The 26,658-nt window shown below is 42.9% G+C and overlaps 1 protein-coding gene across 2 annotated transcripts in view; it reads left to right on the top strand.

Annotated features, from left to right (window-relative positions):
- LOC139302189 (kelch-like protein 29) overlaps window positions 1–26,658 on the top strand; it is a 125,135-nt gene that overhangs the window by 70,780 nt on the left and 27,697 nt on the right. For both annotated transcript variants that reach the window (XM_070925804.1, XM_070925805.1), the window contains 3 exons: window positions 9,050–9,248; window positions 21,513–21,695; window positions 23,605–23,785. In XM_070925804.1, the coding sequence (XP_070781905.1) occupies window positions 9,050–9,248; window positions 21,513–21,695; window positions 23,605–23,785 (563 nt within the window). The remainder of the gene's footprint in view (window positions 1–9,049; window positions 9,249–21,512; window positions 21,696–23,604; window positions 23,786–26,658) is intronic.

Below are 26,658 nucleotides of genomic sequence, written 5' to 3'. Positions count from 1 at the left end.
TAAGCTAACCGTCTCCTAGTTGTAGCTTCATATTTAATGGACAGATATGAGAGTGGTATTGGTCTTTACATGTTACTCTCAGCAAGAAAGCAAATAGGAAGATTTATTGAGCAAACATACCAAACAGTAGTTTCAGACTTTTTCTTTGTGAGGATTTGCAGCTTCGTTTTGTGTCATGTGAATTGAATGTGTTTGGGTTTTGACCTGTTGGTCGCACAAAAAACAAACTGTTTTAAGACATTACTTTCTACTCTGGTAAATGGCGTGGGGCATTTTTCACAATCTTCACAATTTTGTGGCTAACCAATTAATCAGAAAGCTAATCAACAGAATTAATCATGAAAATAGTCATTAGCTGCAGCTCTAGAAGAAATGATGCACACCTTAACGTACTCCTGCCTCTGAACATGGAGGCTCCTTAAATGATCGTAAAACAGTACATCTGAGAACCGCCTCTCCAATAAGCCTGCAAGACACTGCTTCCATAAGTTACATAAACAAGAGGCTGGAAAAAAGGGTGTCCTGCGTCGTGTTTTCTCTGTGAAGGTGCTGACAGAGAGAGACCTGTCCTTCCTTTCACCCAGCAGTCTTTTGTGGGACGACCACGGACACATGGCTCCAATTATAACAGGCCAGGCTCTGCCAAATCCCTGAATAGGACCTCCATTACGCCTCACTTCAATATATTTTATAAAGGATCCTATCTTGCCAGGTGACTCAACCTGACAAAAGAGGCTGATTAATTGGCTCTTTGGAAAGTGGCCAACTAATGTAACAACTAAAAAGGACAGTTAATGGTGTATTTTCATGATAAAAAAGGCCAGCCTTGCCATTAGCAAGGACCTGCTGTCCGCTCATCAGAAATAACAATGGCCTGCCCTGACATTTGCGGTTCCCAAGCCAAATTAATATAGTTAAAGGTATTACTTCATATGCTTATAAGTTACTAGTTATTATTTTGGGGATTTTATACAATTGACTCTGGTAATGTGATTTTTTTTGGCCTCCAGCACTCATTAAGAAGAAAAAAATAATAATAATTTTCCCAGAACAAATGATGCCATCATTGTGTAGTGAGAGTATAAAATTATCAAAGGACAAAAATGCTTTGAGGCTGTGTAGGGATATAAACTGAGTTTCTTTCACTGTTTTACGATTCATTTACCTTCAAAACTACAAATGACCCTATCACCACGAGCATCACTTTTAATTTAGTGATTCTCTTTTTAAGCTCCATATTTAAAACAGAAACTTTTCATCACCAGGCACCTCTTGAGAAAAGGTTAATTGTGTTTTTTGAGATGAGGAGCCTTATGTCACAGCAATCACCTTTGAAGAGGGAACTGAAACTGTTGTAGAGTGAACCGAAATGAACGTGTAGGCCGTCGCCAGCATGATCTGTGACAAATGCGCACACTTGAGGAGATGTAGCCAGGCAATGGAGATTGATGCAGCGCGCAATCTTTGCTTCTTCTTCTGCCTCTCTGCCTGCTCTCCTCTTTTACTCTTTCTCTCCAACTCACATGAACACATTCCTGCATGTACACACACACACACATAGGGATTCACACAAAATGCACAGGATGTCACTGTTCATATCCCCAGTCCGGTGCTTAAGCGTTTACACAAGACTGGAAATCACTTGTATATCGGCCCTAGTGTGACTTGCGTATTAGAGAGTGGACGGGATCTGATGCAAGCCACTGAACTCCGGACCTCCATTCTCATCTGTGTCCTTTGTCGTCCCAGAGCGCGCTCAGTCCTGATGTGTGCAGCCAGTTGAAGCGCAAGTCACTCAACCACGGCAACTGCATATCCAGAGCAAGTCGAAGGCGTCTCCACTGGGCGCTCTTATAAACACACAAGAGTTGCATGAGCGATACAACACACAAAGAGTAAACAAATTACGCTGTACAAAAGAAGAAATCTTCTGTTTTCCCAATATTCATGGGGAATAATTAAAAAAAAAAGTACCGCTCCATATCATGGAGGGGGAAATACAGAAGTTGCAAGATATCAAAGATAATTCAATGAGTTGAGAAACAAGCCAGAAAGTTTTATGTTAATCTACAGCAAGCAGCCGTTCATACAAATATGTTTTGAATTAAATGAGCGGAAGAAAACATTTTTTTTTGAATGAAGTCATGCTGAAATAGGCCTCAGAGGAAAACACATTGCACCTGTCAGTAGTTGCTCAGGGCAGCAGACAGCGTCTGTCGTCCGCTACATATCTCTCCATCCCCCCCATCCATCCTTTCGGCTGCACACACAGTCGTGCAGTCACAAAAACACACAAACACGCTCAGCAAAGCATCTCTTGAACCCAAATGAAGTGCCATTTGCAAGAGCATATTTTACTCATCCATTATGTGTTACCAGAAGAAAAAAAGCAGACACGTGTGTTTTCACACATAAACCTGCACACACTCAAAAGGACACTGAGCTGTGGTCATTTCAGCTGAGTGGGTTTGTTAGCGCTGTGAGGCTAAACATGAGCATGCGCTCTATCGAACACACACTTGTGAGTCAGTGAGTGTGGTGGGGTTTTTTTTCTGTATTTCTTTTCATACAGAGCTGCGTTTTAAGCATCGGGTTGTCCATTTTTCACACTAAAGCAGACACATACTCCTATCTGCTCAGAGCAAAGCAAATAGATATGACCGTTCATGTGTCATTTATTTGACGCCGCTGTGGCACTGAATCATTTCACACACACACACATACAGTAAGAGGCGTTAGTCCTCGCTGACAGTAGTGGAATGGGAAATGCTCAGTGGACATTTGTCATCTGTGTTAGCGGATGGTGGCTTCCCGGCTGCTTCTCTGCTGCCTCTGACAGATCTGAGAGGCTCCCTGTTAGACACATTATCCCTGCCTTTCACCAGGCTCAACCTATTCACATCCTTTGTCCTGCCTGAATGTGTGTGTGTGTGTGTGTAGATGCATTCTGATGGGGATGCGTGGCGTTGGCGCTGAGCATGTTGACCTGGTGTGTTTGTGTACTGGGTCGGTGTGTGCAAGATAGAGACCATTAGAGAGGTGAAGTCACAAGGCGTTATCTGGGTTGCACATCAGAATACAAGTGGATAAGCATATGGACTCCTCATAAATGATCCTTGTCCGAGGAAAATGGAAGAGGGAAAAAAAGAAAGTGTGTGTGGGCGGACAAGCTAAAAGTAGCGTCTCCATATGTTCTCAGACTCCTGTGGATACTCTCCATATGTTCCATGTGTTTAAAAAACTCTGAACTCCTTATTAGGAATGTGAAAAGATCACGCCATGTTTTCTTTAAATGCAAAGTAGGCTCTGTATCTTTAAGTTGGCACAGTAGCTATTATGATTTGCATCCATTAGATGCCATCTCTGTATAAAATACAAGGGCTGTTTGCATGAGCGGGCGAGAAGATGGAAATGACAGGTCACACCATCTGTCTGGAGGGACAGCGCTCACATTCACTCTGCGTGCCTGAGCATGAGAGAGTGATTGCTTGAGAGGTTGTTGGGGATGGAGGGAAATGGAGTCGGAAAGACGCCGCCTGCTCTCATCTGCTGAGTGCAAGCTCGTCACACATTGGCCTGAGTGTCGTGCTTCGTGTCACACACAAGCACACATATAGACAAATAAAGATCTAACACTTTTAGCACACAGTTCATATGGCACGCATCCAGTGCATGCAGTCTTCACTCACCATGCTTCCAGAGAGGATGGTGAAAACCTGCATACCGTTGCTTTCATCAATGTTTACCTGTTAACACAAGGAAGGTTACAGTATGTTTGAATATCAAATCCTTTGTTTATCGGTTGGATTAGCTTGTGAGATACTGAAAAACCAGCCGTCAACTTAATTTCAGAAATAAAAAATCTTGACATATCCAGGTATACTAAAGCATAAGAACACAGTAATTTAATTATCCACTCCAAAGAATTAAGCCTCAGTTCACCAGGAAGGTACACATTGGAAATATTAATGTAATCCCATGAGTGTATCTGCCACAAAAAGAGGAGATTTCATCCACAAACATGATGTGTGAAAAGAATTTTGACAGGTTTTGAAAAAGGAAGGTTTAGACAGGTGGAGAAGATGGGTAAAAGAAAAAGGACTAAACCATTTAGAGCTGATTGTAGATTTTTATCTTAATATCAACAAAGGGATTGGAGGAAAGGATTGTCGTGGTGCAGCTGTGTTGGTCATTTGTTAAGAAGGATATGCCTCTTTCAGTGAAAGTTCAACCCAAAATCATGAATTACTCCCTCTTTCAAAACATCAGATCTGCGTTGTCACATACACTTCCTGTAAAGGTTTTAGATGGGAAGAGCCTACATGCTATGCTCACAATGACAATACAAACATGCTGATGTTTGGCAGGTGCAATGTTAACCATGTTCACCATTTTAATTTAGCCTGTACACTTGCTAACGTTGCTAATTAGCACTAAACTCAAAGTACAGCTGAGGATGATGGCAGTGTTATTAGTTTTGCAGGGATTTTGCCATAAACCAAATTACTGGACATAGTGAAATTTTGACCTGATGATGTACCAGATTTAAAGTCAGGGGGGAGGGGATCACCAGAGTGATTCAATTTTATCCTGAGGGGAACATTAATCTTTTTGACAAATTTCATGGTAATCTAGTAGTTGTTGAGACATTTCACTGGAAAGCCACTAATGTGAACTTTATGGTGGCGCCAGAGTAAAAGTCAGGGGATCAATAAAGTCAGTAGGATTCATCTTCTGGGCAGCATGAATGTCTGTACAAACCTTTATGGCAGCCTTTCCAATAGTTGTAGAGATTGCTAGCAGAGCTAACAAACCCGTCACATACAAACAGGGCCTTTGCCTTTTTACACTACAGGGAACTGCCCAGTCCCACAGCATACATGAACTACATTTGAATTAGATTTGTATAAAAGCATAAGACCAGGTGCTACCACCGCTGATCAAACTGGCATACATACAGCGTCCATGTGTGAGTCAGTGACCACAAGATACAGCATAACAGTCTGCAGCGCAACTAAAGATACAAGAAAATAAGTATGAAGAAGAGCATGAAGGTGAAAACAAAACTGTCTACTTTGTGTCTTTAAAAAACACTTTGTTTCAAAAGATAAACAAGAACCGTGAGTTAACAACGTCTGCAATAACTCCTGCTTGAGTAGTTTCAGTGGCTGGCACGAAGCGGGGCTCCTTTTTTTTTTTTTTCGTGGGGTCTGACACTTTGGATTTGAATATTAGCAGCAACTGTGCAACTCTCCCTCATTTCCATGCCGAAATATGCGTGTGTGGGAGGAAGAGCGAGGAGCGGGAATGGAGGTGCAGAGAGAGAGAGAGAGAAGTGGGAGAGATAGTGAGTTAGTTAGAACTAGAGATTGGTAGTTAGTAATCCTTTCTTTTTCCTTTTTTTTTCCTTTTTTTTTAGAAATAGAGGGACAGAGGGAGAGATGGAGGCTGAATTAAAGTAGAGACAAACAGCCAGGCATTATCCCACCACACACACACACACACACACACACACACACACACTGAGGGGATATCCCACTCTGATTAAATAAACAAACATGGATTCAATTGTACTGTTATCAGAGGTCAGCCTCAGTGACTTATTTTCATTATCTCTTCAACAAGATTTACTATCAAATCAGCTTTTGGACTGAATGCACCAACCAGATTAACAACTATGACCACAAACAACACATGATTATAATACAGTACAATCATCCTACAGACCATACTGAAGTGTATCCATCTGCCTCTCTCCGTGTGTGCACTGTATGTGTATACGTGGGTGTGTTTTTGGGTGGATATTTATGTGGTAACAGTCCTTACCTTCTTGCAGAGACCAGACGCTGTCTCTTTGAGGGAGTTTTACTGCCATTTTAAAGATTTTTTTGGCAAGTGAAAAGAGGCTACAACAGATGTGGGTTTTCTGTGGGGCTAAGATTTGCAGATGGTACAGTAGGATGCTTGTTTTTCTTCACTTCAGTAAAGAAAACTTGGCCCGTATATTGCGTGTGTATGTGTGCCTGAGTACTGATGTGGGTGTGGTTTACAGTGTGCCAAGACAATACTGCTAATGAGAACACATGTGCACGGAGCTCAAACGTGGCTTAATCTGTCCATCATGCCTTGAACTCTCGACCTGCTGACTGCTTGTGCTCCGAATTCATCGGCTCTACGAATTCTGTAAGCAGAAAGAGCACTCGGATAACTGATTTTCTGTACTCGCTTATTCCTATTCAAGGTCATTGATATCTATCCCAGTATGCGTTGCATGAGAGGCAGGCACACACCTGCCACAAGTCGTGACTGTATTGCATAGTTATACTCACAGATGCATTCACAGTTATGGGCAGAGTCTGCAGCCCACCTGAGCTGCATGTTTTTGGACTGTAGAGGAGACCAGAATGTTTGGATGAAAACTCCACACCAGAGAAGACCAAAGACAAAATGCAAGCATGTCCACCTGCTGTTCCAAATAGGAACAAGATTTCACATGCACCCCAGACATTTTGGTACATTTATTTCTGCTCTGCCACTGAGGGCACCACCTGGCTGAAACTGACCCATATACAGCTTTAATTTAGCTGTGAGGGTCAGAGCGGTCAGTTGTGGACCTATTTCACGACCCGCAGATGCACGTTTATGATCTCAGGAGCCAAAACTGACTTTGAATACAACAAAATGGAGTTTACTCCTCCTCAGTTTGTACTAATTAAAACGGATATTTATCTAAAAAGAATTTACTATCAAATATTTGTTTTTAAAATTTGTCCACGTCCAATTACTGGCGTTAATGATACAGTGTCATAACATTAAAGTAGGAGAGGTTGTGGCAGACCTGGAGAAAAGTAGCTTGTAATAGAAAAGCAGAGCAGTAAGCCTGAAGCTTAAGTCACCTCCATTTGAGTGTGACATGACTCAGTAACTACTGGGGCAAATCTCCCACTATGGGGGCACTTTAATTGGAAGTAGTAGCTTCTCCCGAGCTAGCGATTCTTCCCTGAAGAATATCTCGGTATGCTAAGTAGCTTTCTTTGACTCTACCTTCTTGCTGTGTTTGAGCTGAGGCACTGGGAGAGGCCGCCAGTATTTATGTGGGTATTGAGCTGTTTGTTTGATAAACTGTTGGGTAAGCTGCGTACGTTGGTAGAGGAGGGAAACAAGACAGTCCCATCTGCAGGACGGTGTTTCGCTCTGAGCGTGCTCACAGAGAGGAAATGTCATCAGTAGATTTCTCTGACTGCCATGGAACCGTCACATCCTCTCTCCCATCTACTCCTTTTCAGTTCACTTCAGTTCGCTCATCTTGTTTTTTCCCTTTTTCTTGTCCTGCTCTTCTTCCTCCTTTCCCCCTCCTAAACCCTCACTTGTTTTCCCTCTCTTATCCTATCCCATCCTTCTCGTCCTTCCACATTGTCCCTTCCTCTGCTGTCGTATTTCCTCCTTTCTGGTCCCAGGACATCGGTAGAAAACAAATGGGACACATGCCAGAGTAAAAAAAGGCCTCAGGTGGGAGAGGGAGATGCTTAGGCTGAGGGTCAGCTTATTATTTGTTCTCCCCTGAATGATGTTTCTCTGAGTCTGTTGTTTTGTCGCTCTCCCTGCGCGGGCCTCGGCCACGTCGCTCTGAGCTGAAAGGTCAATGGGGTCAATCTCCACCCAGCTCTCTGTCGCTCCGTCCTAGCTTGTTTACAGCTTTTACTGTCGACATAGATGAGACTCCCATGGGGGTACAGACACATGCACTTATACACACACACTGGGGAAAGAAAAAAAAGCATTCGGCAGCCAGAGCTATAGACAAGGTTGCCATGGCAACAGTCTGTCCTGCCTCTGTGTCTGAACACCTATACAGTATAAGCACACATAAATGTATGCACACCCAGCAACAGAACAAACATGCACACAAAAACAAATATTTGCTTTGCCATAGTTGAGGATTTTCATTGTTTCGGGTTCACTCCACAACCTTTAATCTCTTAAAAGCTTCATCACCACGCTCGAGTCCTCACCTCTAAAGACCCTTTAAAGGAAAAGGAGCCAATTATAAGCCGTAATTGTGTAAAAGCACACATTTTTTTGTTCGACCCTAAAAACTTTAGCTGATGGCACTGTAGCGTCTTGCTTTGGATCGTCTCTTGGCTTGAATGGGTTGTGATTAACCAGAACTGGTGTCTTAATTTAGCAGCAGAAGAACATTAGCGGTCTGTTGAAAGATTTCATTTGGAGACGGAAAAAATCTGAAGCAGAAGGTGGACGCGGTAAGATACCCCCTGCTGCCTCGTTTTTGGCTCTCACAGCGTAACCAAATGCACATATGAAAGTGAGATGGTGAGCGGATCTTACTGAAAAGTTTGCAAAATGTTATTTGTGGCTTCTTGTTCATTGATGAACAACTTTTAATGACTGAATTGGAAGTCTCTAGGGTTGTTTTTTTAGTTGTGTTTGGAAATGTGCAAGAGTGAATACGCCTGTCACTGTGCAAACTTGAAAAAGAGAGAGATTTATTTCTTGTCTTTTCGTGCTTGCCTGGGCATTTTGTCCTGCATAAGTATAGAAATAGAAAACAGACATGTGCAGAGTGTTAAACTGAGGCTTTGAGGGCCTGACACTGACAGTAACTGATCTAATGGACTCACTACCACCAGGTTTCCTCACTCTAACAGCCTAGGCTTTTATCAAACATGAATGCTGCTTCTCCTTCTTCTGAAATCTTCTTTCATGATATTGTTCAAGAAGTTATTTGTACCGCCAAAAAAAAACATTTATAATGAGGTTTGGAGTTAATCCCACTGTTCTTTGTGAAAGATGTGGACATACTGACTGTGATCCACTGTGTGTTTCAGTGTGCTATTTGTTTAATGTCGTTCATATAAAGCCTCTTTGATCATCCCTGGCAGTCTCACTGTCGGCAAACATTGTTTTATTAGTGTTTGCTTTTGTTTCTTTATTTTAGCCTCTGTTATGTTATTTAAGCATCACTCTCCGGATTGCAGCATTCAACTTCTAACTCTTCTTTCTCTCTTTTTTCCTTCGTCTGTCTTCTCAGAATTTGTCAGAGCTGCTGGCGGTGGTGCGTCTTCCCTTCATCCACCCGTCCTACCTGCTGAACGTGGTGGACAACGAGGAGCTGATCAAATCGTCAGAGGCGTGTCGCGACCTGGTCAACGAGTCCAAGCGCTATCACATGCTGCCCCACGCCCGGCAAGAGATGCAGACGCCCAGGACTCGGCCGAGGCTCTCTGCCGGTACGCACAAACTCACACGCATAAACACACCCACCAGTGTAACTGACCCAGCACACCTTGCCTGGATCTATGCACACGCACACACACGCACACACACGCACACACACGCACACACACGCACACACACACACACACACAGACGCACACATACACACACACATACACTATATCCGTCATATTTTACTGCAAAAAGATGAGATGCGAGGTCAGGGTCTCCACAAGGAGACCTGCACTGCACTGTATTGATTTTACCCACAACTGGAAAGCAGTGATTTAGAGCTCCATAATGTTTTCCACACAACTACTGTAAATACTTGCAAGTACACGTGGGCAACAGGTCATATTTCCAGATGTCAGCACAGGTTTTTCTTTCCACAATCAAACAAATGAGTACTGGAGCCAAGCCTGATTGAGGTAACCATGAAAAGTTGAAAGTGGCCAACCATAACGGCTTCCCAGGGTTTTTGCGGGCTACTGAACTCAGGCTCTTTTACAGCAAAACCAGCACATAAACAACTTTTTAACACCAGCTAGGCACAGTCAGGTCTGTCCTTGCTTTCTAAGCGACCAGCCAACCATTCACTGTCCGACCGCCGCCAATGTCCAAGCCATTGAAGACCATGTTTGTTTACATCGTTAAAATCAAAGAATCATTCATGGAAATTGGAAGGCGCCTGCAAATTGCTTTTGGCCGTTAGATTTTTCCCTCAGGTCGGCCAGGACCCCACTCTTTCCCCCTGTAAAGAGCTGCCTAATTATAGTGTCTGCATGGTATTATGAGATTCGCACCAGCACACCTTACCGTTCGGCACAAATTATTTTCTGCTTGGTAGGATAAAGATAATTGCCTAACAAATGGCACTTTATGGAGAGATCAGTTTACTAGCCAACACTGTTGTCCAGCCAGTGTGTTTATTTGCCAGTAAACAAACATTGGGGGGATTGCGTTAGGTTAATATTTTTGCATCTCTAATTGCCTGCAATGCAGTTGCATAAGGCTTTATAAAGAATCATTTGCCTCTTGAGAAAAGACATTTGTCGCATTATATGCACTCAGCATCATCCCATTACTCATCCTCGATCCAGTAGTTTCTCTTTTGTTCTCAGCAGTTTCTTGAAGCATTTTCTGTCGAGGCCCATTTTATAGTGTTTGGTATGTGCATATCTTATGCGTCCTACAGCCCCATTATGCAGGCTGAAGTGTGTATTGATTCACAGCAGCTCGTAGCTCTGTACAACAGAATTATATAAATGCATAAATGCTGCAGGGATGAATACATTTATGATGCATTATACCCCGATGGCTCGGTGAATGAGAAATATATGGAAGTTCTCCCGATCAAGTTTTGAACTCCTCTAAAGCTGAAGTTCTTATTAGGACTGACTTTGTGGGCTGAGCATTTTATCAGTGTGTTTGTATATTGCTTTCAGAAAGTCAAGTAAAGTTCTGATGCGCTACTTACCGTACAGATAAATCCCAATGTACCTTGACATTTTGTGTAGCTGTGTGTATATTCTTGTAGGCCTGAGAGTTTTTTTTTGTGCCTGAGCGTGTGTGTGAGTGTCAGTGGTCATGATTGTTTGTGTGCATGCATGCGTTGCTCAGCCATCTGCTGCATTGGACAGAGTGGGCTCGGCACAGCAGGGTGCATGGTCACTGGGATTGCAGGGTAGACTTGGGGACTTGGTGCATGCAGGACAGCGAGGAAGATGAAGAAAAGACTGGAAGGAGAGTTTGAGGTTGTTGGGGATTGTGGTTGGCACGCCGAGGACAAGAAAGTGAAGAGACGTTTGAGAGCAGGAGGAGAGGTCGGGACGTGGTCAGAGAGAGGGAGGGAGAGGAGGAGCCAGGGGGATCAGAAATGAAATTTGAAGGGCAGACATTTGATTGAGTTTATTCCTTGAGCATGTGTCTACTTGTGTAAGCAATAAGTGAGTGTGTGCGTGGGTGTGTGTGTGTGTGTGTGTGTGTGTGTGTGTGTGTGTTTGTGTGTGTATTTTAAATGTGCGCAAGCAGATGGGGCACCACCTGAGCTCGGTTGATAAGTCTGTCAAGCGGAAAAAAGAAAGGAAAACTGCCATCCGTGAAGCACTTCTTGCTGAGCGCAGTCAATCTGTGAACTTGTGAGTCCCATGCATATGTGGGTGTATTATAGTGGGTGTGTTTGTGTTCATACAGTGTGTGTGTGTGTGTGTGTGTGTGTGTGTGTGTGTGTGTGCATGGACACATGTCTGAGTGCCTCACACATTCTGCCTTTTTCCTAGAGATAAATGTGAGTTGAATTACATTCATTTCAGCCTAGAATTTTAATTTACTCTTGTGAGACAGATTTTTAATTAACATCCTTTCACCTGTTAAATCTGTGAGTCCGATGGTAGAGGTGCACTGCAGGTGTTCCCTTACCGTTCATTAGTAGAGACCAACCAATACTGGATTATAGTCAGTAGTTCAACATGTTGGGAAATATGCTTATTTTTATTTAATATCTAACAATTCCTTTAAAGGATAAAGAAGGAATAAGGAGTTGAGCTCAAACTGTGCAGCTTTTAAAAATTCAGTCAGTTCTCTATGGTGGACACTCTTACTACACTCTAACTTCACTCTTAATGAATTAATAATCATGATATTGCTGGTATTTCTGGGCTGTAATTTCTTGTTACTTATCATCCAACATGTATAGCAACACCAATATATCTGTGATAAGCTAAAATAGGCAGCTCAACAAGCTGTAAAGACAACGTTGACATATTGTTATGGCGAACCTGTCAGCAACAGCCAATTTAAACATCCAGCTAATACAGTAAAGTAAAGCACTCATTTGAGTGTTTCTGTCCAACTAACTAATGCACTGATGAGAGAGCAGGAGGAATGAATTTAGTAAGTCGTTGTTTTAGCCATCACTATTATAGCAATATTGATTAAATCAGCTTTAAAATGTACAAAATAATGGTAAAAACCTGGCAAAATGTTGATAGTAATGTAAAATGTGCTTGCAGTCTTTTATATACCTTATTTACCAGTTTCATGTTTTTGACAAATTAAGCTCATATATCATGTCATGGATAAGAAAACCATTAATATGGATATTAATGGCCTATGAAGATACACTCTGCAATGTGTTCATAAGATGGAACAGCACAAACCTTTTTGAGTTTAACAAAGAAGGCCGACATCTTAATGAGTACTTGCTCCATTAGCTGTGAGCTCTGAAAAAGTTATTTCTATTGCAGCTGAATAGAACCAGCCAGATGGTTTCCACACACCCTTTAATTGTCTTGTTTTCCAAGGTTTTTTCTTTATATAGAGTCCTGCTGTTCTGCATTGTTGTAATATATTTCTTTACTTAATAATCCAGTTTTTATTGATGGTACATTTTCATATCAGTCACTTTGACAGGTCCTGACATTGTTTGACTCTGTGTGCTCCCGTGCCGAGTCAATGGAACTGGTCTGAAACGCAAATATATGTATAACAATGCTGGACAACATTTGGACAAAGCTCTTTTTCTCTCAGAATTACGACAAGACGAGAGCCATAAAAGCCTGAATAACCAGCATGGCATAAAGTTTATATTCCAGTTGCCTCGCTGACTGAAAATGAGACACTCCTCTGTCTCACTTTGCACCTATTTAGCATTCTGGAGCGTTTTATTGAGTGGATTCTCTGCCCATTCATTTTATTAGATGCTAATTAAGGAGCCAAAAAGGATATTCAGCATAGAAATTGGCTGTCTGTGATCTTCAAATATAAACACAATTTTAAACATAAAGAGAAGCTCAGTATGCTTCAGTTTTTGTGTGAATGTGTATGAGCAGATGGCGTTATTGTATCTCTTTGACATAATGTGTGCACTAATTTCAGGGATCCTTATTTTCACCTCATGTCTTTCTTACTATACATCAGTTTCCTGCTGCAGCAGTGAACTTTTCAGGGGGCACGTAGCTGATGTATTTTGTTAACAGCCTCTTGTCTTCCTCATTTGGCCAGAAAAGAGTCTTGGGTAAAGTGAAAACTATGAGTGTCTCATAATGAATCCACGGTGTTTTGCGTACTGTATGTGTATCCATTAGCGGCTAATTGGTTAATTAGAGTGAGGATGTGCATCTGATTAGCTGTCATTAGACTTTCCAGGGGATCAGGGGGATTAAACAGCCACTGGTGCTGAGAGTTTACTCACAAACCATTTTGTCTCAAGTCATAAGATGCACTCTGATTTGTTACATCTATATGTGCGTTTGTGTGCTATTAAGGAGCAAGAAAGGTTTTCTATACACGTCCTGTGTGTGTGTGTGTGTGTGTGTGTGTGTGTGTGTGTGTGTGTGTGTGTGTGTGTTTGTGTATGTGCAAGTGCCCCAACAAACCCCCCACCCCCCCATACATTATGTTCCCCATTTCCCTCTCTCCACATGTGACTCTGTGCTCGGCTCAGAGGAGGCTGGAGAGCGCCAGGACAAACTGTTAACTCAACTCAGCCAAGTGGAATAGCACTCAGACAAATGAGCTGTAATGACTAGGAGACACAGGGGTCCTGCTCGGCTCACACTGTTTCTCTGTCTTGTTCACACACACACACACACACACACACACACACACACACACACACACACACACACACACACACACACACACACACACACATTATCAAACCTTTAAATACATTTGCTGTAGAAGGGAATGCTTAAACTGTAGCTCCGCTCTTTCTCTGCCTGTTTCTCTCTGTCCACTTCATCATCTGTAATCAAGCGTTCATGTAGCTAAAGGTGGAAAAGTTAAGAACTGCTGTACAGTAACACGCCGCAGCAGCAGCAGCAGCAGTAGCAGTAGCAGCAGTAGCAGCAGCAGCAGGTGGGGCAACTGAGATAAGAGTTTGCGTATGCAGCAGGTTCACAGGTTTTATCTTTGTGATCATTCCTTATACTAGATTACTCAGTTTTAAGCTCCCTAGAACAAGATTCTTTTTTTAAATTGAGATCAGAACCCTGGCATGTGTTGCAGCAGGATTTAAAAAGCTCCCTACATTACTCTGGAAATGTAGATATTAAACGTTATTAACCATTTTACATTCCTGCAGCACAAGGCAAGCCAAATAAAACACTGTGTGCTGGTTGTGTGGTGTTCTGAAATGGCTGGATTCCGTCAGATCAGCCCGCACAATACCTTGGCTTGCACCCACAGTTTGGAGACAATAAAACCCGGCTGTTCTGTGAGGTCCGAAGCCTGTAGGCGTGACATTCATCTACTCATTCACACCTCCGCCAGCCAGCAGCTCCTTGGAGTGGCCGTAGGCGCTACCACCGCTAAGAAAGGAGAACAAGATTCACACCTTGTAAGGAGAGCATAAAAGATCATCAGATGACTTTCCTCTGAAGTCTGCCACCTACTGCTTCTGGCTCAGGCCCGATTAACACTCTGTCTCGCTGATCGCCTCGACATTTCCTCAACTGTTCCTCGTCAACACTGACAGTAGCTCTTTTTCATGGAATAATTGAATTTATTTGTCATCTTTCTCTCTGGCTGCGCAGCCTCAACGCCAACCATTAAGCAAGGCGATCGTGACGGGGAAGCTGTCAACAATTTGGAAAGACAATTATAAGCTTTGCGTTGTTTTTTTCCCCCATCAGAACTTTGTTGATTATTGTCCTGCTCTGTGTAATTATTCAGCCTGGTTTGTCTTTTTAGAGCCAATGCAGCGTGAGATTACTCTGTTTCACCTCTCAAACTGGAAAAGCAGGATGCAGGAGAGTGTGCCAGAAATGTCTTAATCGCTCTATGTGAAGAGTGCCCTTCAGCGGATCCTCTTCCGATTTTATTTCTGGAGTCTGAGATGGTATTTGAGGCAGGGAGAAAGAAACAGAGTGAGCAAACGAGTGGGAGAGAGAAAGTTGGATGCAGCTATTCACTGGAGAATTGGAGTATGAGTTTTTGATATTCCTGCGGCTTATCAGTGAAATCTCGAGCAAACACATCTATCTCGGCTCATAAATGTAACATGGAGGCAGTAAATCCAGATTACATAACCTCTGGTCTGAATGTCTGCAGGGGCTGCAGCCAAAATTAAGGTTTCGTCCGCTTGACCTTTTGACTAGTGACTACTGTCAGCCTGAGCTACCGAGAAGGAAAAGGGCGAGGGAGAGGGGGAGACGGGTGAACGATCGCCTCGGCTGTTGCCAGAAAACTTGACTCATTCTGTTCCGCTAGCTGCAGTTCGTGCTTGGACCCAAAGCGAGCAGCATTTACAGGAACATGGATCAGCCTCAGCATCCCTCATGCCACATCTGGCACTTTGACCTGCTGTACCTGCTGCAAGGCTGGAAGGCTGCTACAGCCTCATCCAATATTCAGCAGACAGAGTGAACCTGGTTAGAGCTGTATCAGTGCATGTGCCGATGGTACAGATTTGGTTGTTTGGACTGTGGGTGCATGCGTGCCTGCCTCCATCAATGTATAATGTATGAGATTTAAATACTGAAAAGGTGAATAGGTCGTTCATCCAAATTACAAGGGAAGAGAGAGAAAACATTTTCTCACTTTCCTCCAGTTGTGTCTAGTCATGCAGATAGGTTTGGTTTTATTTGCCCAGGTTTTAAGGTATCTGTCTCTTGGAGGGGAAAATAAATTGAATGTGTGCTGCTCACAGCATTACATTTAAAAAATTCAACAGGAACATCTCTTTCCAGTGACGCTGTCCCAGTTACTCTGGAAAAATCCACCGAACAAACTCTGAATAGGTTTCCATTGGGACTATTTCTTTGGTAGAAAGTAGTTCCACAAAAAAACAGTTCACAGCGAGGAGTGTGGATCATCCTGAGTATTGGGGACACTGTTTCTGCATGGCAAGATACCACTAAGTCAGAAATGTGAGTGAAGTGACCCTTTAAACGTAGTTTCAGGACACTTGAGGCCATGAAAAAGGTTTGTCTTCACCTCTAAGAACTCCAGCCAATCACTGTAGTGCAGATTTTTGCTCAACAGATGCCCCACAGACAAACAACAAACATCCAAGAATGCACACATGCGTGCACACACAATCGTGCACATACATACATACATATTGCAGCTCCCTGGACCCTGACATTATTTGGGAGCCTTTTGCCCCCCTGATCCTCACCATAGCAAATTAACACCCTGGGAGAGAAATCATAGGATTAGGAAGGGAAAAAAGGAAGAGAGAGAGATTATAGAGAAGCGGCTGAGATAAGAGGAAATGGTTATGGACCAGCAGTGAGATATAAATGGCTCTGAGCCCTGAGAGACAGACTGCCAGTGTCACTGTGGCTGTGATACCCAGTGAGTTAAAGTCTGCACACTCCCCAGTTCAACCCTATATGACTACATTCACACATATATATTTATACATGCGACACGTTTATTAACACGCAGACACGTTGTGTCTCATGAGACTAGACTAGATGGTTGTTTTTCATTGTCATCTGTGAATTCCTGTGATTTATGTGTTTATTGCCTGACTGCAAACCAACCAAATTTCCTTCAGGATAATAATAAAGTTAAAGAAAGCGGAGCTCAAACCCTCGTAATCTGACTGTATAAACAATTATTTGAGCAATGTCGTTGTTCATAAAGTACACTGTTGCGTTAAATCCCTCGTGGATTTCTCTGTTTGAATCCGCACTAGTGATAAAGAAGGAGATGTGCAGCAAATAAAGGTAAGCAGAGAAGTTGGAGATTTGCATCTCAAATTGTGCAAACGTACTATATAGATACCACTAATATTTTGTATTTTCTACTGCACAGTAGATGTGTTCAACCTTGCTGAGTTCCTCTTGGGTGTCAGTGTGTATGTCTGTGCAACTTCACCCGACTCAACCCCACAATGTCCCTTTAACTGTCCCCGCAGCAAAATGTGGCTGGTTAAAGTAAGGGCACAAAAGGCTGAAACACTTGGGTAAAAGGTGCACGGGGTTGAAGAACAGTACACAGTGAAGGAAGATAAAATGGAGAGTATATTGGAAAACTCCTATGGGTTGAGAAAGAGAGAGAGGTGGAGAAAAAGGGAGGTGTTAGCCGCGGGATAAAAAAGAAGAGGAATAAGGAAAGCAGGGTCACAGTATGGGGCAGAGAGCAAGGAGACACCAAACAAGGTGAGATAAGACTCGGTGTGGCAGCAGGGAAGAGGAGACGACACAATCTTTCCGTTCTGTCTTCATCTTTCCATCAACCTCTCTTCTTCTGGAGTGACTGTATGTCTGTCTGTGTATGTGTGTGTGTGTGTGTGTGTGTGTGTTTGTGTCCACGGTGAGGATCCAGCTTGTTCCAGCATTGGGTAAAGCATGGGCGGCGTGCTCCTGTCACAGATAGGTTTCATTTAGTCGAAGTCGAGTTAGGTGGAAGCAATGCGCAGAAACAGTCAGGGGGTGTTTTTGTGTGTGTGTGTGTGTGCGCGTCACGCTCCGTGGGTGGGCATCATCTTCAATTTGAGATTCAGCTCTTGCACAAGCCCGTCCATCCGTCAGCACAGATACTTTTTTGGGAGATTTTTATTTTTTGTCACACAATTCACAGCATGCGATGACTGAAACCTCCTTCTGAGAGATGTAATGTGGAGCTCTGTCCAGATGTTACCATTGTAGTCTCCGTTTACGCTTAATGCACACTGCCATACCGCTTCCCTGTTTTCCTGTCTCACTGAAGACAAGGTTGCCGTTTCAACTGACCATTTCAGGCATTTCTCGAAGCTATTATCCAATGTTATCTCTATATTATCTATGAGTGACTGTGTGTATGTAAAAAGTGTCGCTTGAAGTGATGAGCCCACAGAGAATTATCACCTAGTTTAGCTTTAGGTTTTAGCGTCTTCCAGCTCCTTTTTTTCATTTTTTTTGCCCTCAAGTGGCAAAAACAAGGACTGTTTTTGTTTGGGGTTTTTTTTACCTTTGACAAAGGTCTCCAGCCAGTATTGAACCGTGCAGTTATGCAGCATGCTCTGTAACCATTCAGCTACCAGGGCACTCCCTCGACTAGCATTTTGTAATGTGTTTTTCATTGAATACAGTACTTTTATCAAAGTACAAATAAAGATTAACAGTGTAGAGATGCACAGTAGCCAAAAGTAAAAGACTGTGATTGTTCAAGGTAGCATCCACCTAAGAATCTATGTGTTTGATTATATGTGTTTCTTCTAAGCAGTTTGTTGCTCAAAACTTAGTCTTAGTATAGACTGGTTGAAAGTATACCAGAAATATAACAAAAGGTCAGTAACAATCAGGAGAAAGAGACATTTCCTCCCCATACTGCCAGGGGTATCAACTCCGTCTGGGAAAGAAAACAAGAGCTGTCAAGTCTTGGTTATCCCTTCATCCCCAACCGCTCGTCTCCATCCTTCGATCCTCCAGCCCTTCATCCCTCTACCCAACTCCCATCAAACCTCCAACTGACTGACAGCCATCCCTGTGAGGCTTTGTTTTCGGAGGAAAAGCTCACACATACACACAGCCACGCCGCTATCTGATCCGATGCCGTGACTCCCCGTCAGCGGTGCCGCTCTGCTGTTTTTGTTGCGTTCTGACAGGCAGGTGTTGGGTTGTTTTAGCTTGTGAATGTGTTCGGGGCTTCAGGGGTCAGAGCAGCGCAGCAGCCTCAACGCCCAGATGTGGACTCTCCCTGACGTGTCTGGCCAAGTGGAAAGCGCTGAGAACAACCCTGCATATGTGCACTAGGTGATAATAAAGACCTGCATGTGCACAGATGTAGAATTTGTCACGTTGAAGCAGCATGTGGAATAGCTTATAAGTTGGCCTAATTAGACACTGTGGGGGTTCAAAATGGTTTGGTTGAAGAGAAATTCTATGTAGAAAAACAACAAAAGAAATGACACTTTTTCTAGTCAGTCTTCTTAACTTAAAGTCTTAAAGTCCAATAAAGCTGCAGCATCAGGAAATATAGTATTTGTACATCCTGCACTATATTTTAAAATGGAATTGAATTTGATATTTTTTCTCAAACAATATGAACCTATTACATATATTAAAGCAAACTTTAAACCGCAGAACATTGATTGATGTAATGGGGGAAAAGAAAACCTCAAATTGGCTCAGACATAGACACAGTTTGCCAAGTTAATTGAGGCAGTCAATAGCAACAAACTGAAACAGCTAATAGGATGAAAGAAAAGGAGATGAAAAATATAATCCTATAAAGGCATAGAACACAGTCAAACTTTTAAAATCCAATAGAGTTGGAAAAAGAGCACGTGATGAAGAGAAACGGAGTACAAACACGTACAGCAATAGCAGCAAACTTATCACGAGGAAGAACAATAGCAGAACAACGTCAATATAATTAATGTGTGTGTGTGTGTAGGTATGGTTGGAGGCTTATGAGAGGGAAGACAAAGAGCCTGTTTTCACTTAATTTTTCCTCAAAGAACAGCCGCTGTAGCTGCGACTGTCCTATAAAACTACACTCCCATTTATTAGCTGCATATCCAAGGTCTGTTGGAGGTCTTGAGGGCTGTTTGAGGCTTGCAGTGTGGGGCGTGATGCCATGAAGCTGTGAAAACAGGCCCATGATGGGAACAAATTCAACTGGAATCTTTTTTAGCAGCACTCCAAGTTCACACATCTTTTTCTACGCGCTGCCAGAAAGGGCAGCGACGTGCGCGACTCCTATGCCTTCCGCATTTTGTCATGATTGTCCTTTTTTTAGTTTGTGCACCAAACCTTCATCTTCGCTGTGACACTGTCACAATTTCTCCTTGAGCCATCACATCATTCTTTTTCGTCCTATGCAGAGGAACACATGCTTAAAATCTCACCGAGGAAAAAGAGCCAGCCAGCTTTAAGCTGTCCACTAAGTCTAAGCTGTATGTCCACGATATGTCTGCAGCAGTGCTTACTGCTCTGTCTGTTTGCTCAGCCTCAGCAAAGCCCATTGTAGTTTTTGTATCTTTCTCCTCTTTTACCCTTTTTCCTCTTCCTAGAGAAAAGCTCTCTGTTTTACCAGCTTTGAAAGAAAAAAAACCAAGAGGATAGTTTTTTAACAGGAAGAAGCAGAAGGAAAAGACGGCCACCTATGGACGTGCCTGTGTGGAAGCGTATCGATCCAAGCAGTTGAACCAGTGGTTAGCCTCTGTTTGGAGTGTATGAAGATTATCTTTCCCTCTCCTCCCACTTTCTTTTCTCTCTTTCATTCCCTCTTTGTTTCTCTCCCACTCTCTCTCTCTCTCTTCTCACACTGTCACTATCTCTCCCTATCGGCCAACTCTCCCCTCCCTGGCTCGTCTCCCCCCTCTGCCTTCCTGCCTGCTGCTTACAAACACACAGCTCATTTCTGTCTGGCGGCTCGTCGTCTTGCCTGCTCACTGGAGCCTGCTGCTGAAGACTGAGAGGACCTGAGACACGCATGTGGCAGCCTGCCAACCTGTTTGTGTGTTTTGGATCACTGGTGTCTTTATCCAGCAGCTCCGTGTGTGTGTGTGTGTGCGTGTGTGTGTGCATGCGTGTCTTGAGAGTGGAGATCGGGTGAGGAGCAATAGGGATGAGTGCTGAACGTGTTTAAGTATCTTCTTCACACGAGGTCCTCAGCGCATGTGTGCGTGCACATGAGACAAGACACATCTCCACGTACAAATGTACACATATGTATTCCCACCTATTGATTTTGTGATTCTCTTATGCCATACCCAAACAGTGTATGTTTCACTGTGAGTGTGCGGACAAGTGAATGTGTAGGTTGGTGCTTGTATTATCTGTAGGACGGCAGAATAAGGAGAGCTGGGCAGCATCCAAACGAATAGCAGCCCCATCAGTCTTGGTAATTGAGTTATACTTTCCCATTTAACTCCGTAGTTTCCTGCGACCAAGAGGAAATTTTTCTATTTTGCATTTTGTTTTGCATTTCCCGGCAAGCTTATTGACTCAGGGACAGCCAAGGCCTGCAGAATTCAAACAGCAGACTTGTAATCTATGTCTTGTTGTGTTTGTTGGTTTCCACGCAGCCCATCAAGGTTCTTGTCTGAAAATGAAAAGGTTCAAAAGGTTTTTTTTGTAATGGGGCCATCATTAAATGTATGAAAATGTTCACCTTGCTCTTGAAAGCCACATATAAATACTTTGTGTGTTTGTGTCAGGCAACATGCCACAAAACATTATGCACTGGGGCGTCTCAAAGAGGCTTTGATTCAATCTTGGCTCTTATATACTGGTGGAAACCTTCCCTGATGGCCTGCTTTCTCCCATCTCTTTCCTTCCTTTGTCCGCCCCCATCATCCTCTCCCTCCTTCCTCCTCCTGTTCCTTTGTCCTCTAGGTGTAGCAGAGGTGATAGTTCTGGTAGGAGGGCGTCAGGCGATTGGGATGAACCAGCGCTCCTTGACAGCAGTCACCTGTTTTAACCCCCAGAACAGTAAGTGGTACCCGCTGGCCAGCCTGCCCTTCTACGACCGCGAGTTCTTCAGTGTCATCTCGGCGGGAGACAACATCTACCTGTCAGGTGAGCTAAATCGCCCACTCCAGCAGCGCAATTGTAGCTTTCCTGTCGCAGTGATTTAGTGGAGTAGGAGGATGGTAGATACCATCAGTTTATCACACTGCAGTAGTGAAAGGTTGTCCCTGCATCCAGGAACATTTCATATCAACTTTGGAAGTAAAGAAGTCTTTGCAAATTCAGTACATCACATGATTGGTTCAAATTAATACTGTAAAAACATTCATTGATCTCAAAATTTAAAACATTGACACAATTTCACATCAGGCTAATTGTGCACCTATTTTGTAGCTATACAGTTTTTTGCCACACTCACATTTTATCATCATCATTTTCTGAAGGTAGAAATACATAATGGTTTTAGATCGAGAAAAGCAAACCTGGTCTCTGACCTCTTTTAGTAAAGTCACTTTTATCATAATGAGTCCTGACAAAGGTCTCCACACTTGACATTCATGGTCTCTTAGTGAGGACATTTTCACTCTATCCAGCAAAGTGAAGCTGCCGAGCTACCATCTGCAACTTCTTGTGACCTTTGTTAACAGTTTAAGAGTTTTAAAAGGGTGGCTGGCCTCAAAGCTCATCTGTTGCTTTGAAAACGTGGCTCTGCCCGACACTGCAGACAACTTTAATGTCTTTCTTTTCAGAAGAGTCCTTTTTGTATAGAATGTCTCTCCTATTTATCTTCTGTGGAGCATTTTTTTTTGAAGTTGACTTTTTTTCTCTGTCTGGCTTTACAGTCGGCGCAGTGTTCTGCAGTTTATTTTGTTCCATAGTGGCACACTGTGCACTCTGTGACTCCCTCTATGAGACACCTTTAAGTTGTTCCTCCAGAGGTAGGCTGAATTTCTCCCTCCACAGTCCATTTGTGCGAGAATCCTGCACGGCACTCAGACCTTGACATTGCTCCGTGGAAATGCAGCAGGATTTGTCCTGCGTGTACCTTTCCTCTCCCTCTTTTCATATAAATGTAAATTGTGTTTGGGCATTGGAACAGGTCTGCATGTGTCTGCTGGGAGTCAGACAGCCGATGGAGAATCAGACGTGTTCTAGCCAGCCAATCAACAGGCTACGGTCTGTAACCTTCCTCACACTCGGAGCAGGGTCACTGAGTCACGGCTGGTGTTACATGTCAAACTGCACAGCTAACAGGGCTGCTTTGAAGAGAGCGGAAACAAGTGCAGTTTTGATGGTTGGCTGGTTGACTAGTCAACACAGCAGCAAACAACTTTCAGTCAGTTAAAGTCATCCAAGTCTGTCACTTTGTTTTTTTAACTTCTGAAAAAACACACCATATTTAGGAGTGGAGATTTCAGTATTGAATAGGTAATAGTTTGAAGAAAGAAAGAAAAACAAATGTGTTTCAGTATTTTAATCATTATCCTACCACTTATGCCAAAGTGTTGCATGTATACATAACCTCCCTGCTATATACTATATAGAAGTCATATGGGCCTTCTCAACCTAATAGTTCCAGGTTCGAAAGAGCTACTGGAGCTAAACTAGCCCTTCTGTTTTTGTGGATTAAAAAACGACTGCAGACGTTGAAGCACAGGAGGAAACTCTTGTTCTTTGTATTTAAGAAGGCGTTACTCTTGCTGTATGTAATGAGTGAACAAAGAAACTGACTGAAAACTCCAAAGAAGACAATCCGCTGAATGTTTTATGTTTTTTTTTTCTTTTTTAGAACGTGACCACGATGAAACTATAAGCTATTGGGAAGCCGACAATATAACTCTGTTTTTAACTTTAATAGACATTATAAGAAATGTCCACCCCTCGTCTTAATGTAGATACTAAAGTCACCCAGTACTTTCTTGTTTTGTAAATTCATCAATTTGAATCAGCTGTGGCATTCTTGCAGTGGAAACACCCTACATACCCACTTTAATAACCCTTATCGTATATATTTCAGGTGGCACAGAGTCTGGTGTGATGGTGGCTGACGTATGGTGCTACATGTCCCTGCTGGACAACTGGAATCTAGTGTCCCGGATGACCGTGGCTCGCTGCAGACACAACAGCCTAGTGTACGACGGCAAACTCTACACCATCGGAGGACTGGGCGTATCAGGGAACCTGGACCACGTGGAGAGGTAAGAGTCACGCAAAAATCCAAAGCAGCCTGTCTCCAAACAGCAGACACCTCCAGTAGCTCCCAGCTGGTGACTGCACGTTCCCGTACAGCTCTAACCTCGATTTTGACAGAGTGAGAGTGTGTGTGGACGACTCTGCAAAAGTAGGTGGATGCTGAGCAATCCAGTTTGACCAAATAAATATTCACACTGTGCGGCGAAACGTGGCAGATGGTGTGGCGTGCAGTAGTGTGGTGCAGCATATTGCAAAAGTGGTTGGACAGGTTTGTTAGCATTTTCTGTGAGAGCAAAAAGGTGCAGAGGAATGAATCTGAGCCGGAGCATATTAAATGGTCACAGCTGTGAGTGCTGTTGTGGAGCGACAGACCACCTCTTACTTGTTTGTGAGTGTCGCATGAGTGAGAGAATTTGCTTTCAGAGAGCAGAGTGGTGTACTGTGTCTGATTCCATCCACTTCAGCATCGACACATCACCAACAGTTCATTTGAAGGTCGTCCACTGTGGCCTATTCAGCTGGATCTTCTTATTTTTGAGTAGGGTTTTTTTTCATACCCTCCAGAATATAACCAGACATAGACAGAGTCTTAATGGAGTATAATACATGTCCTAGTGGCACAGAACATGAATAGGGATTGTCCAGATTTAATACTGAGTCATATCGCTTGACTTTTGTAACACTGCTCCCCATTTCTTATTTTTCCCTCTAACCTGGGCTGAGGAGTGAGTTTCAGCTGAGGGAGGGGGCTACCTCCCCTGCACAGCAGAGTGAGATTAACCAAAGCAATCAAAAGAACATTACCGAGTATATTAGAGCAGGCCGCTGCCGCTCATTACCTAGCAGCTCAATTGATCTCCAAAGCTGTTCGCAATGCACAACAGTCCTCCAAATGAAACAGCCTAATTTGATATTTCCCCATAATACTGCCATACAGTGTCGTTATGACAGGGGGTAGATGGAATATTTGCCCCATAATGGAAACGCATTTGATTCCTCTGTCTCTGAGCTGCTTAATTTGAGAGCTGCCGGTGCATCTGGGGCATTCACGGCTCCAAAGAAATCAGCGTTTCGCCGTGTGATGTGTTTTGTATGCGCCTCTCTGTGTGTGCCCTTGTGTGCGTTTTTGTGCAATCACGGAGCTTCTCCGAGGCCCTCAGCAACTGGACTCAATTATCAGCACCGTAAAACTTTAACCTACTTTGCCTCTATCCAAGAACTGCCAAAGGCCTCTTCTGCTTGGTATTACTGCCCTAGCGCTGCACTCTCGAAGTTTGCAACGGCTAGGGAGAAATAACCCACACACCGAACAAAATAGTTGAACTGTTAATAGTTGGGAATAAAATGCATGGGGCTCGGGCTGAAGCGAACCATTTGTAACACGGGGTCAGGATCGTATTCGCCGGCCTTCTCATGTAAAAGATAACAGGTCTATCAAGCTGTTCGGGCAAATTGTCGGAGCAGTCATTGGGCTTGTTTCTAAGCAACCCAGGCTTTTATTTTGTCTTTTTTGGAAAGTGACGTGGAGCAAGAGCCAAAATTTAGTCAGATAGTTTAAAGACTCACTATTCTGGGAACAGAACGCTTAAATACATTGAAGTTTAGGCTAGAGAGGGCACAGACAGATTCAGACTCTTCAGACCTGTTGAAGTATTACATTCGAATTTTTTTGTGTTAAATTTTTTTTTACAATGATTACAAATGCATTATTCATCGGTTCAGATTTCCATTCAGAATGTGTTATTAGGATAGTCTGCCTATTTTCTGACAAGATGTATTGACCTGCTGTGAACACCTTTACCATCAACTTTGTTGATGAATTGTAGATTAATCAACTGGCAACCGCTGGCAGTGTGAGCTGCATGCATCTAACGATATTTAATGTGAAGAAGGTGACAGCTGTTACTGGGGAATAACAAAGGTACTGTGAAGGTTTGACAGATTTTTGCGTCCTGCAGATAAAACCCTGTTTGGTGTCTGCAATATTCACTGCAAAAATACTTGGTCGGGAAGAGGAAATTGCATCCCCACCATTGGTAATTGGTAACATTTTCAATAAGAAACATATTATATGCTTGTAGCCAGCTTAGATATCCAGTGACATTTTCACTGGAAATGGATTGAAGTATAGCGTCTCACTCAACATTCAGATATCAGTCGGTGTGCCTCCAGAGAGAAAGTACATCTTTTCTTTGTTGAGTTTGTGAAGCAAAGCTAATGTGGTGGATTATGCATAATTTACAATAAAGGTTTTGTGGAGAATGTACTACGATGAGCCGAGCTGTCTACCTCAAATATATTTTTAAAAACATAGTATTCATTAGTACTGAATGACAATGTGACCAAATGTTCCGCGAGCATAAATACCCATGTTCAAGCCACAATGCACATTTACACCTTTGAGAAATATTACTACCACTTTAAGAAGCCCTCCTTTGGAATTAGGTGACGAAAAAGAAACATAGAAATCATAGATGGTCGTCTTTGTCATGGACTACAAAAAAATACATCAGTGAGTCTCTCTGACAGCTGAATAACCCCACTTAAAAAAACACATTGGTACATTAAAGCAAGACTAAGTAGCCTAACCTTTGAAAGAAGAAATAACTTTTGAAAGAATAACTTTCTTTTGAAATAAGTTTAATTCATCAGCAGCTACACGCACACTCACTCATTTCACTACACCCGGGTGTTTTACTGCTGCGGCTGTTCTGATACGACCAGTAGCTCATGGTAGTTAATGTTAGCAAACTTTAGACAGACATAACTGAATTAGTTTGTTTGAGTTAGTTTTTTGACTCCTCTCTACTTTTTAGCATTTACCATTAGGCCATAGTTGCCAGTTGTGCACACTGAAATACTCAGAAATAATTACATA

Source organism: Enoplosus armatus, chromosome 19 (genome assembly GCF_043641665.1).
Source record: "Enoplosus armatus isolate fEnoArm2 chromosome 19, fEnoArm2.hap1, whole genome shotgun sequence".
NCBI lineage: Eukaryota > Metazoa > Chordata > Actinopteri > Centrarchiformes > Enoplosidae > Enoplosus > Enoplosus armatus.
The sequence above is the reverse complement of the archived record's forward strand: the minus strand, read 5'-3'. Positions and strand labels throughout refer to the sequence as shown.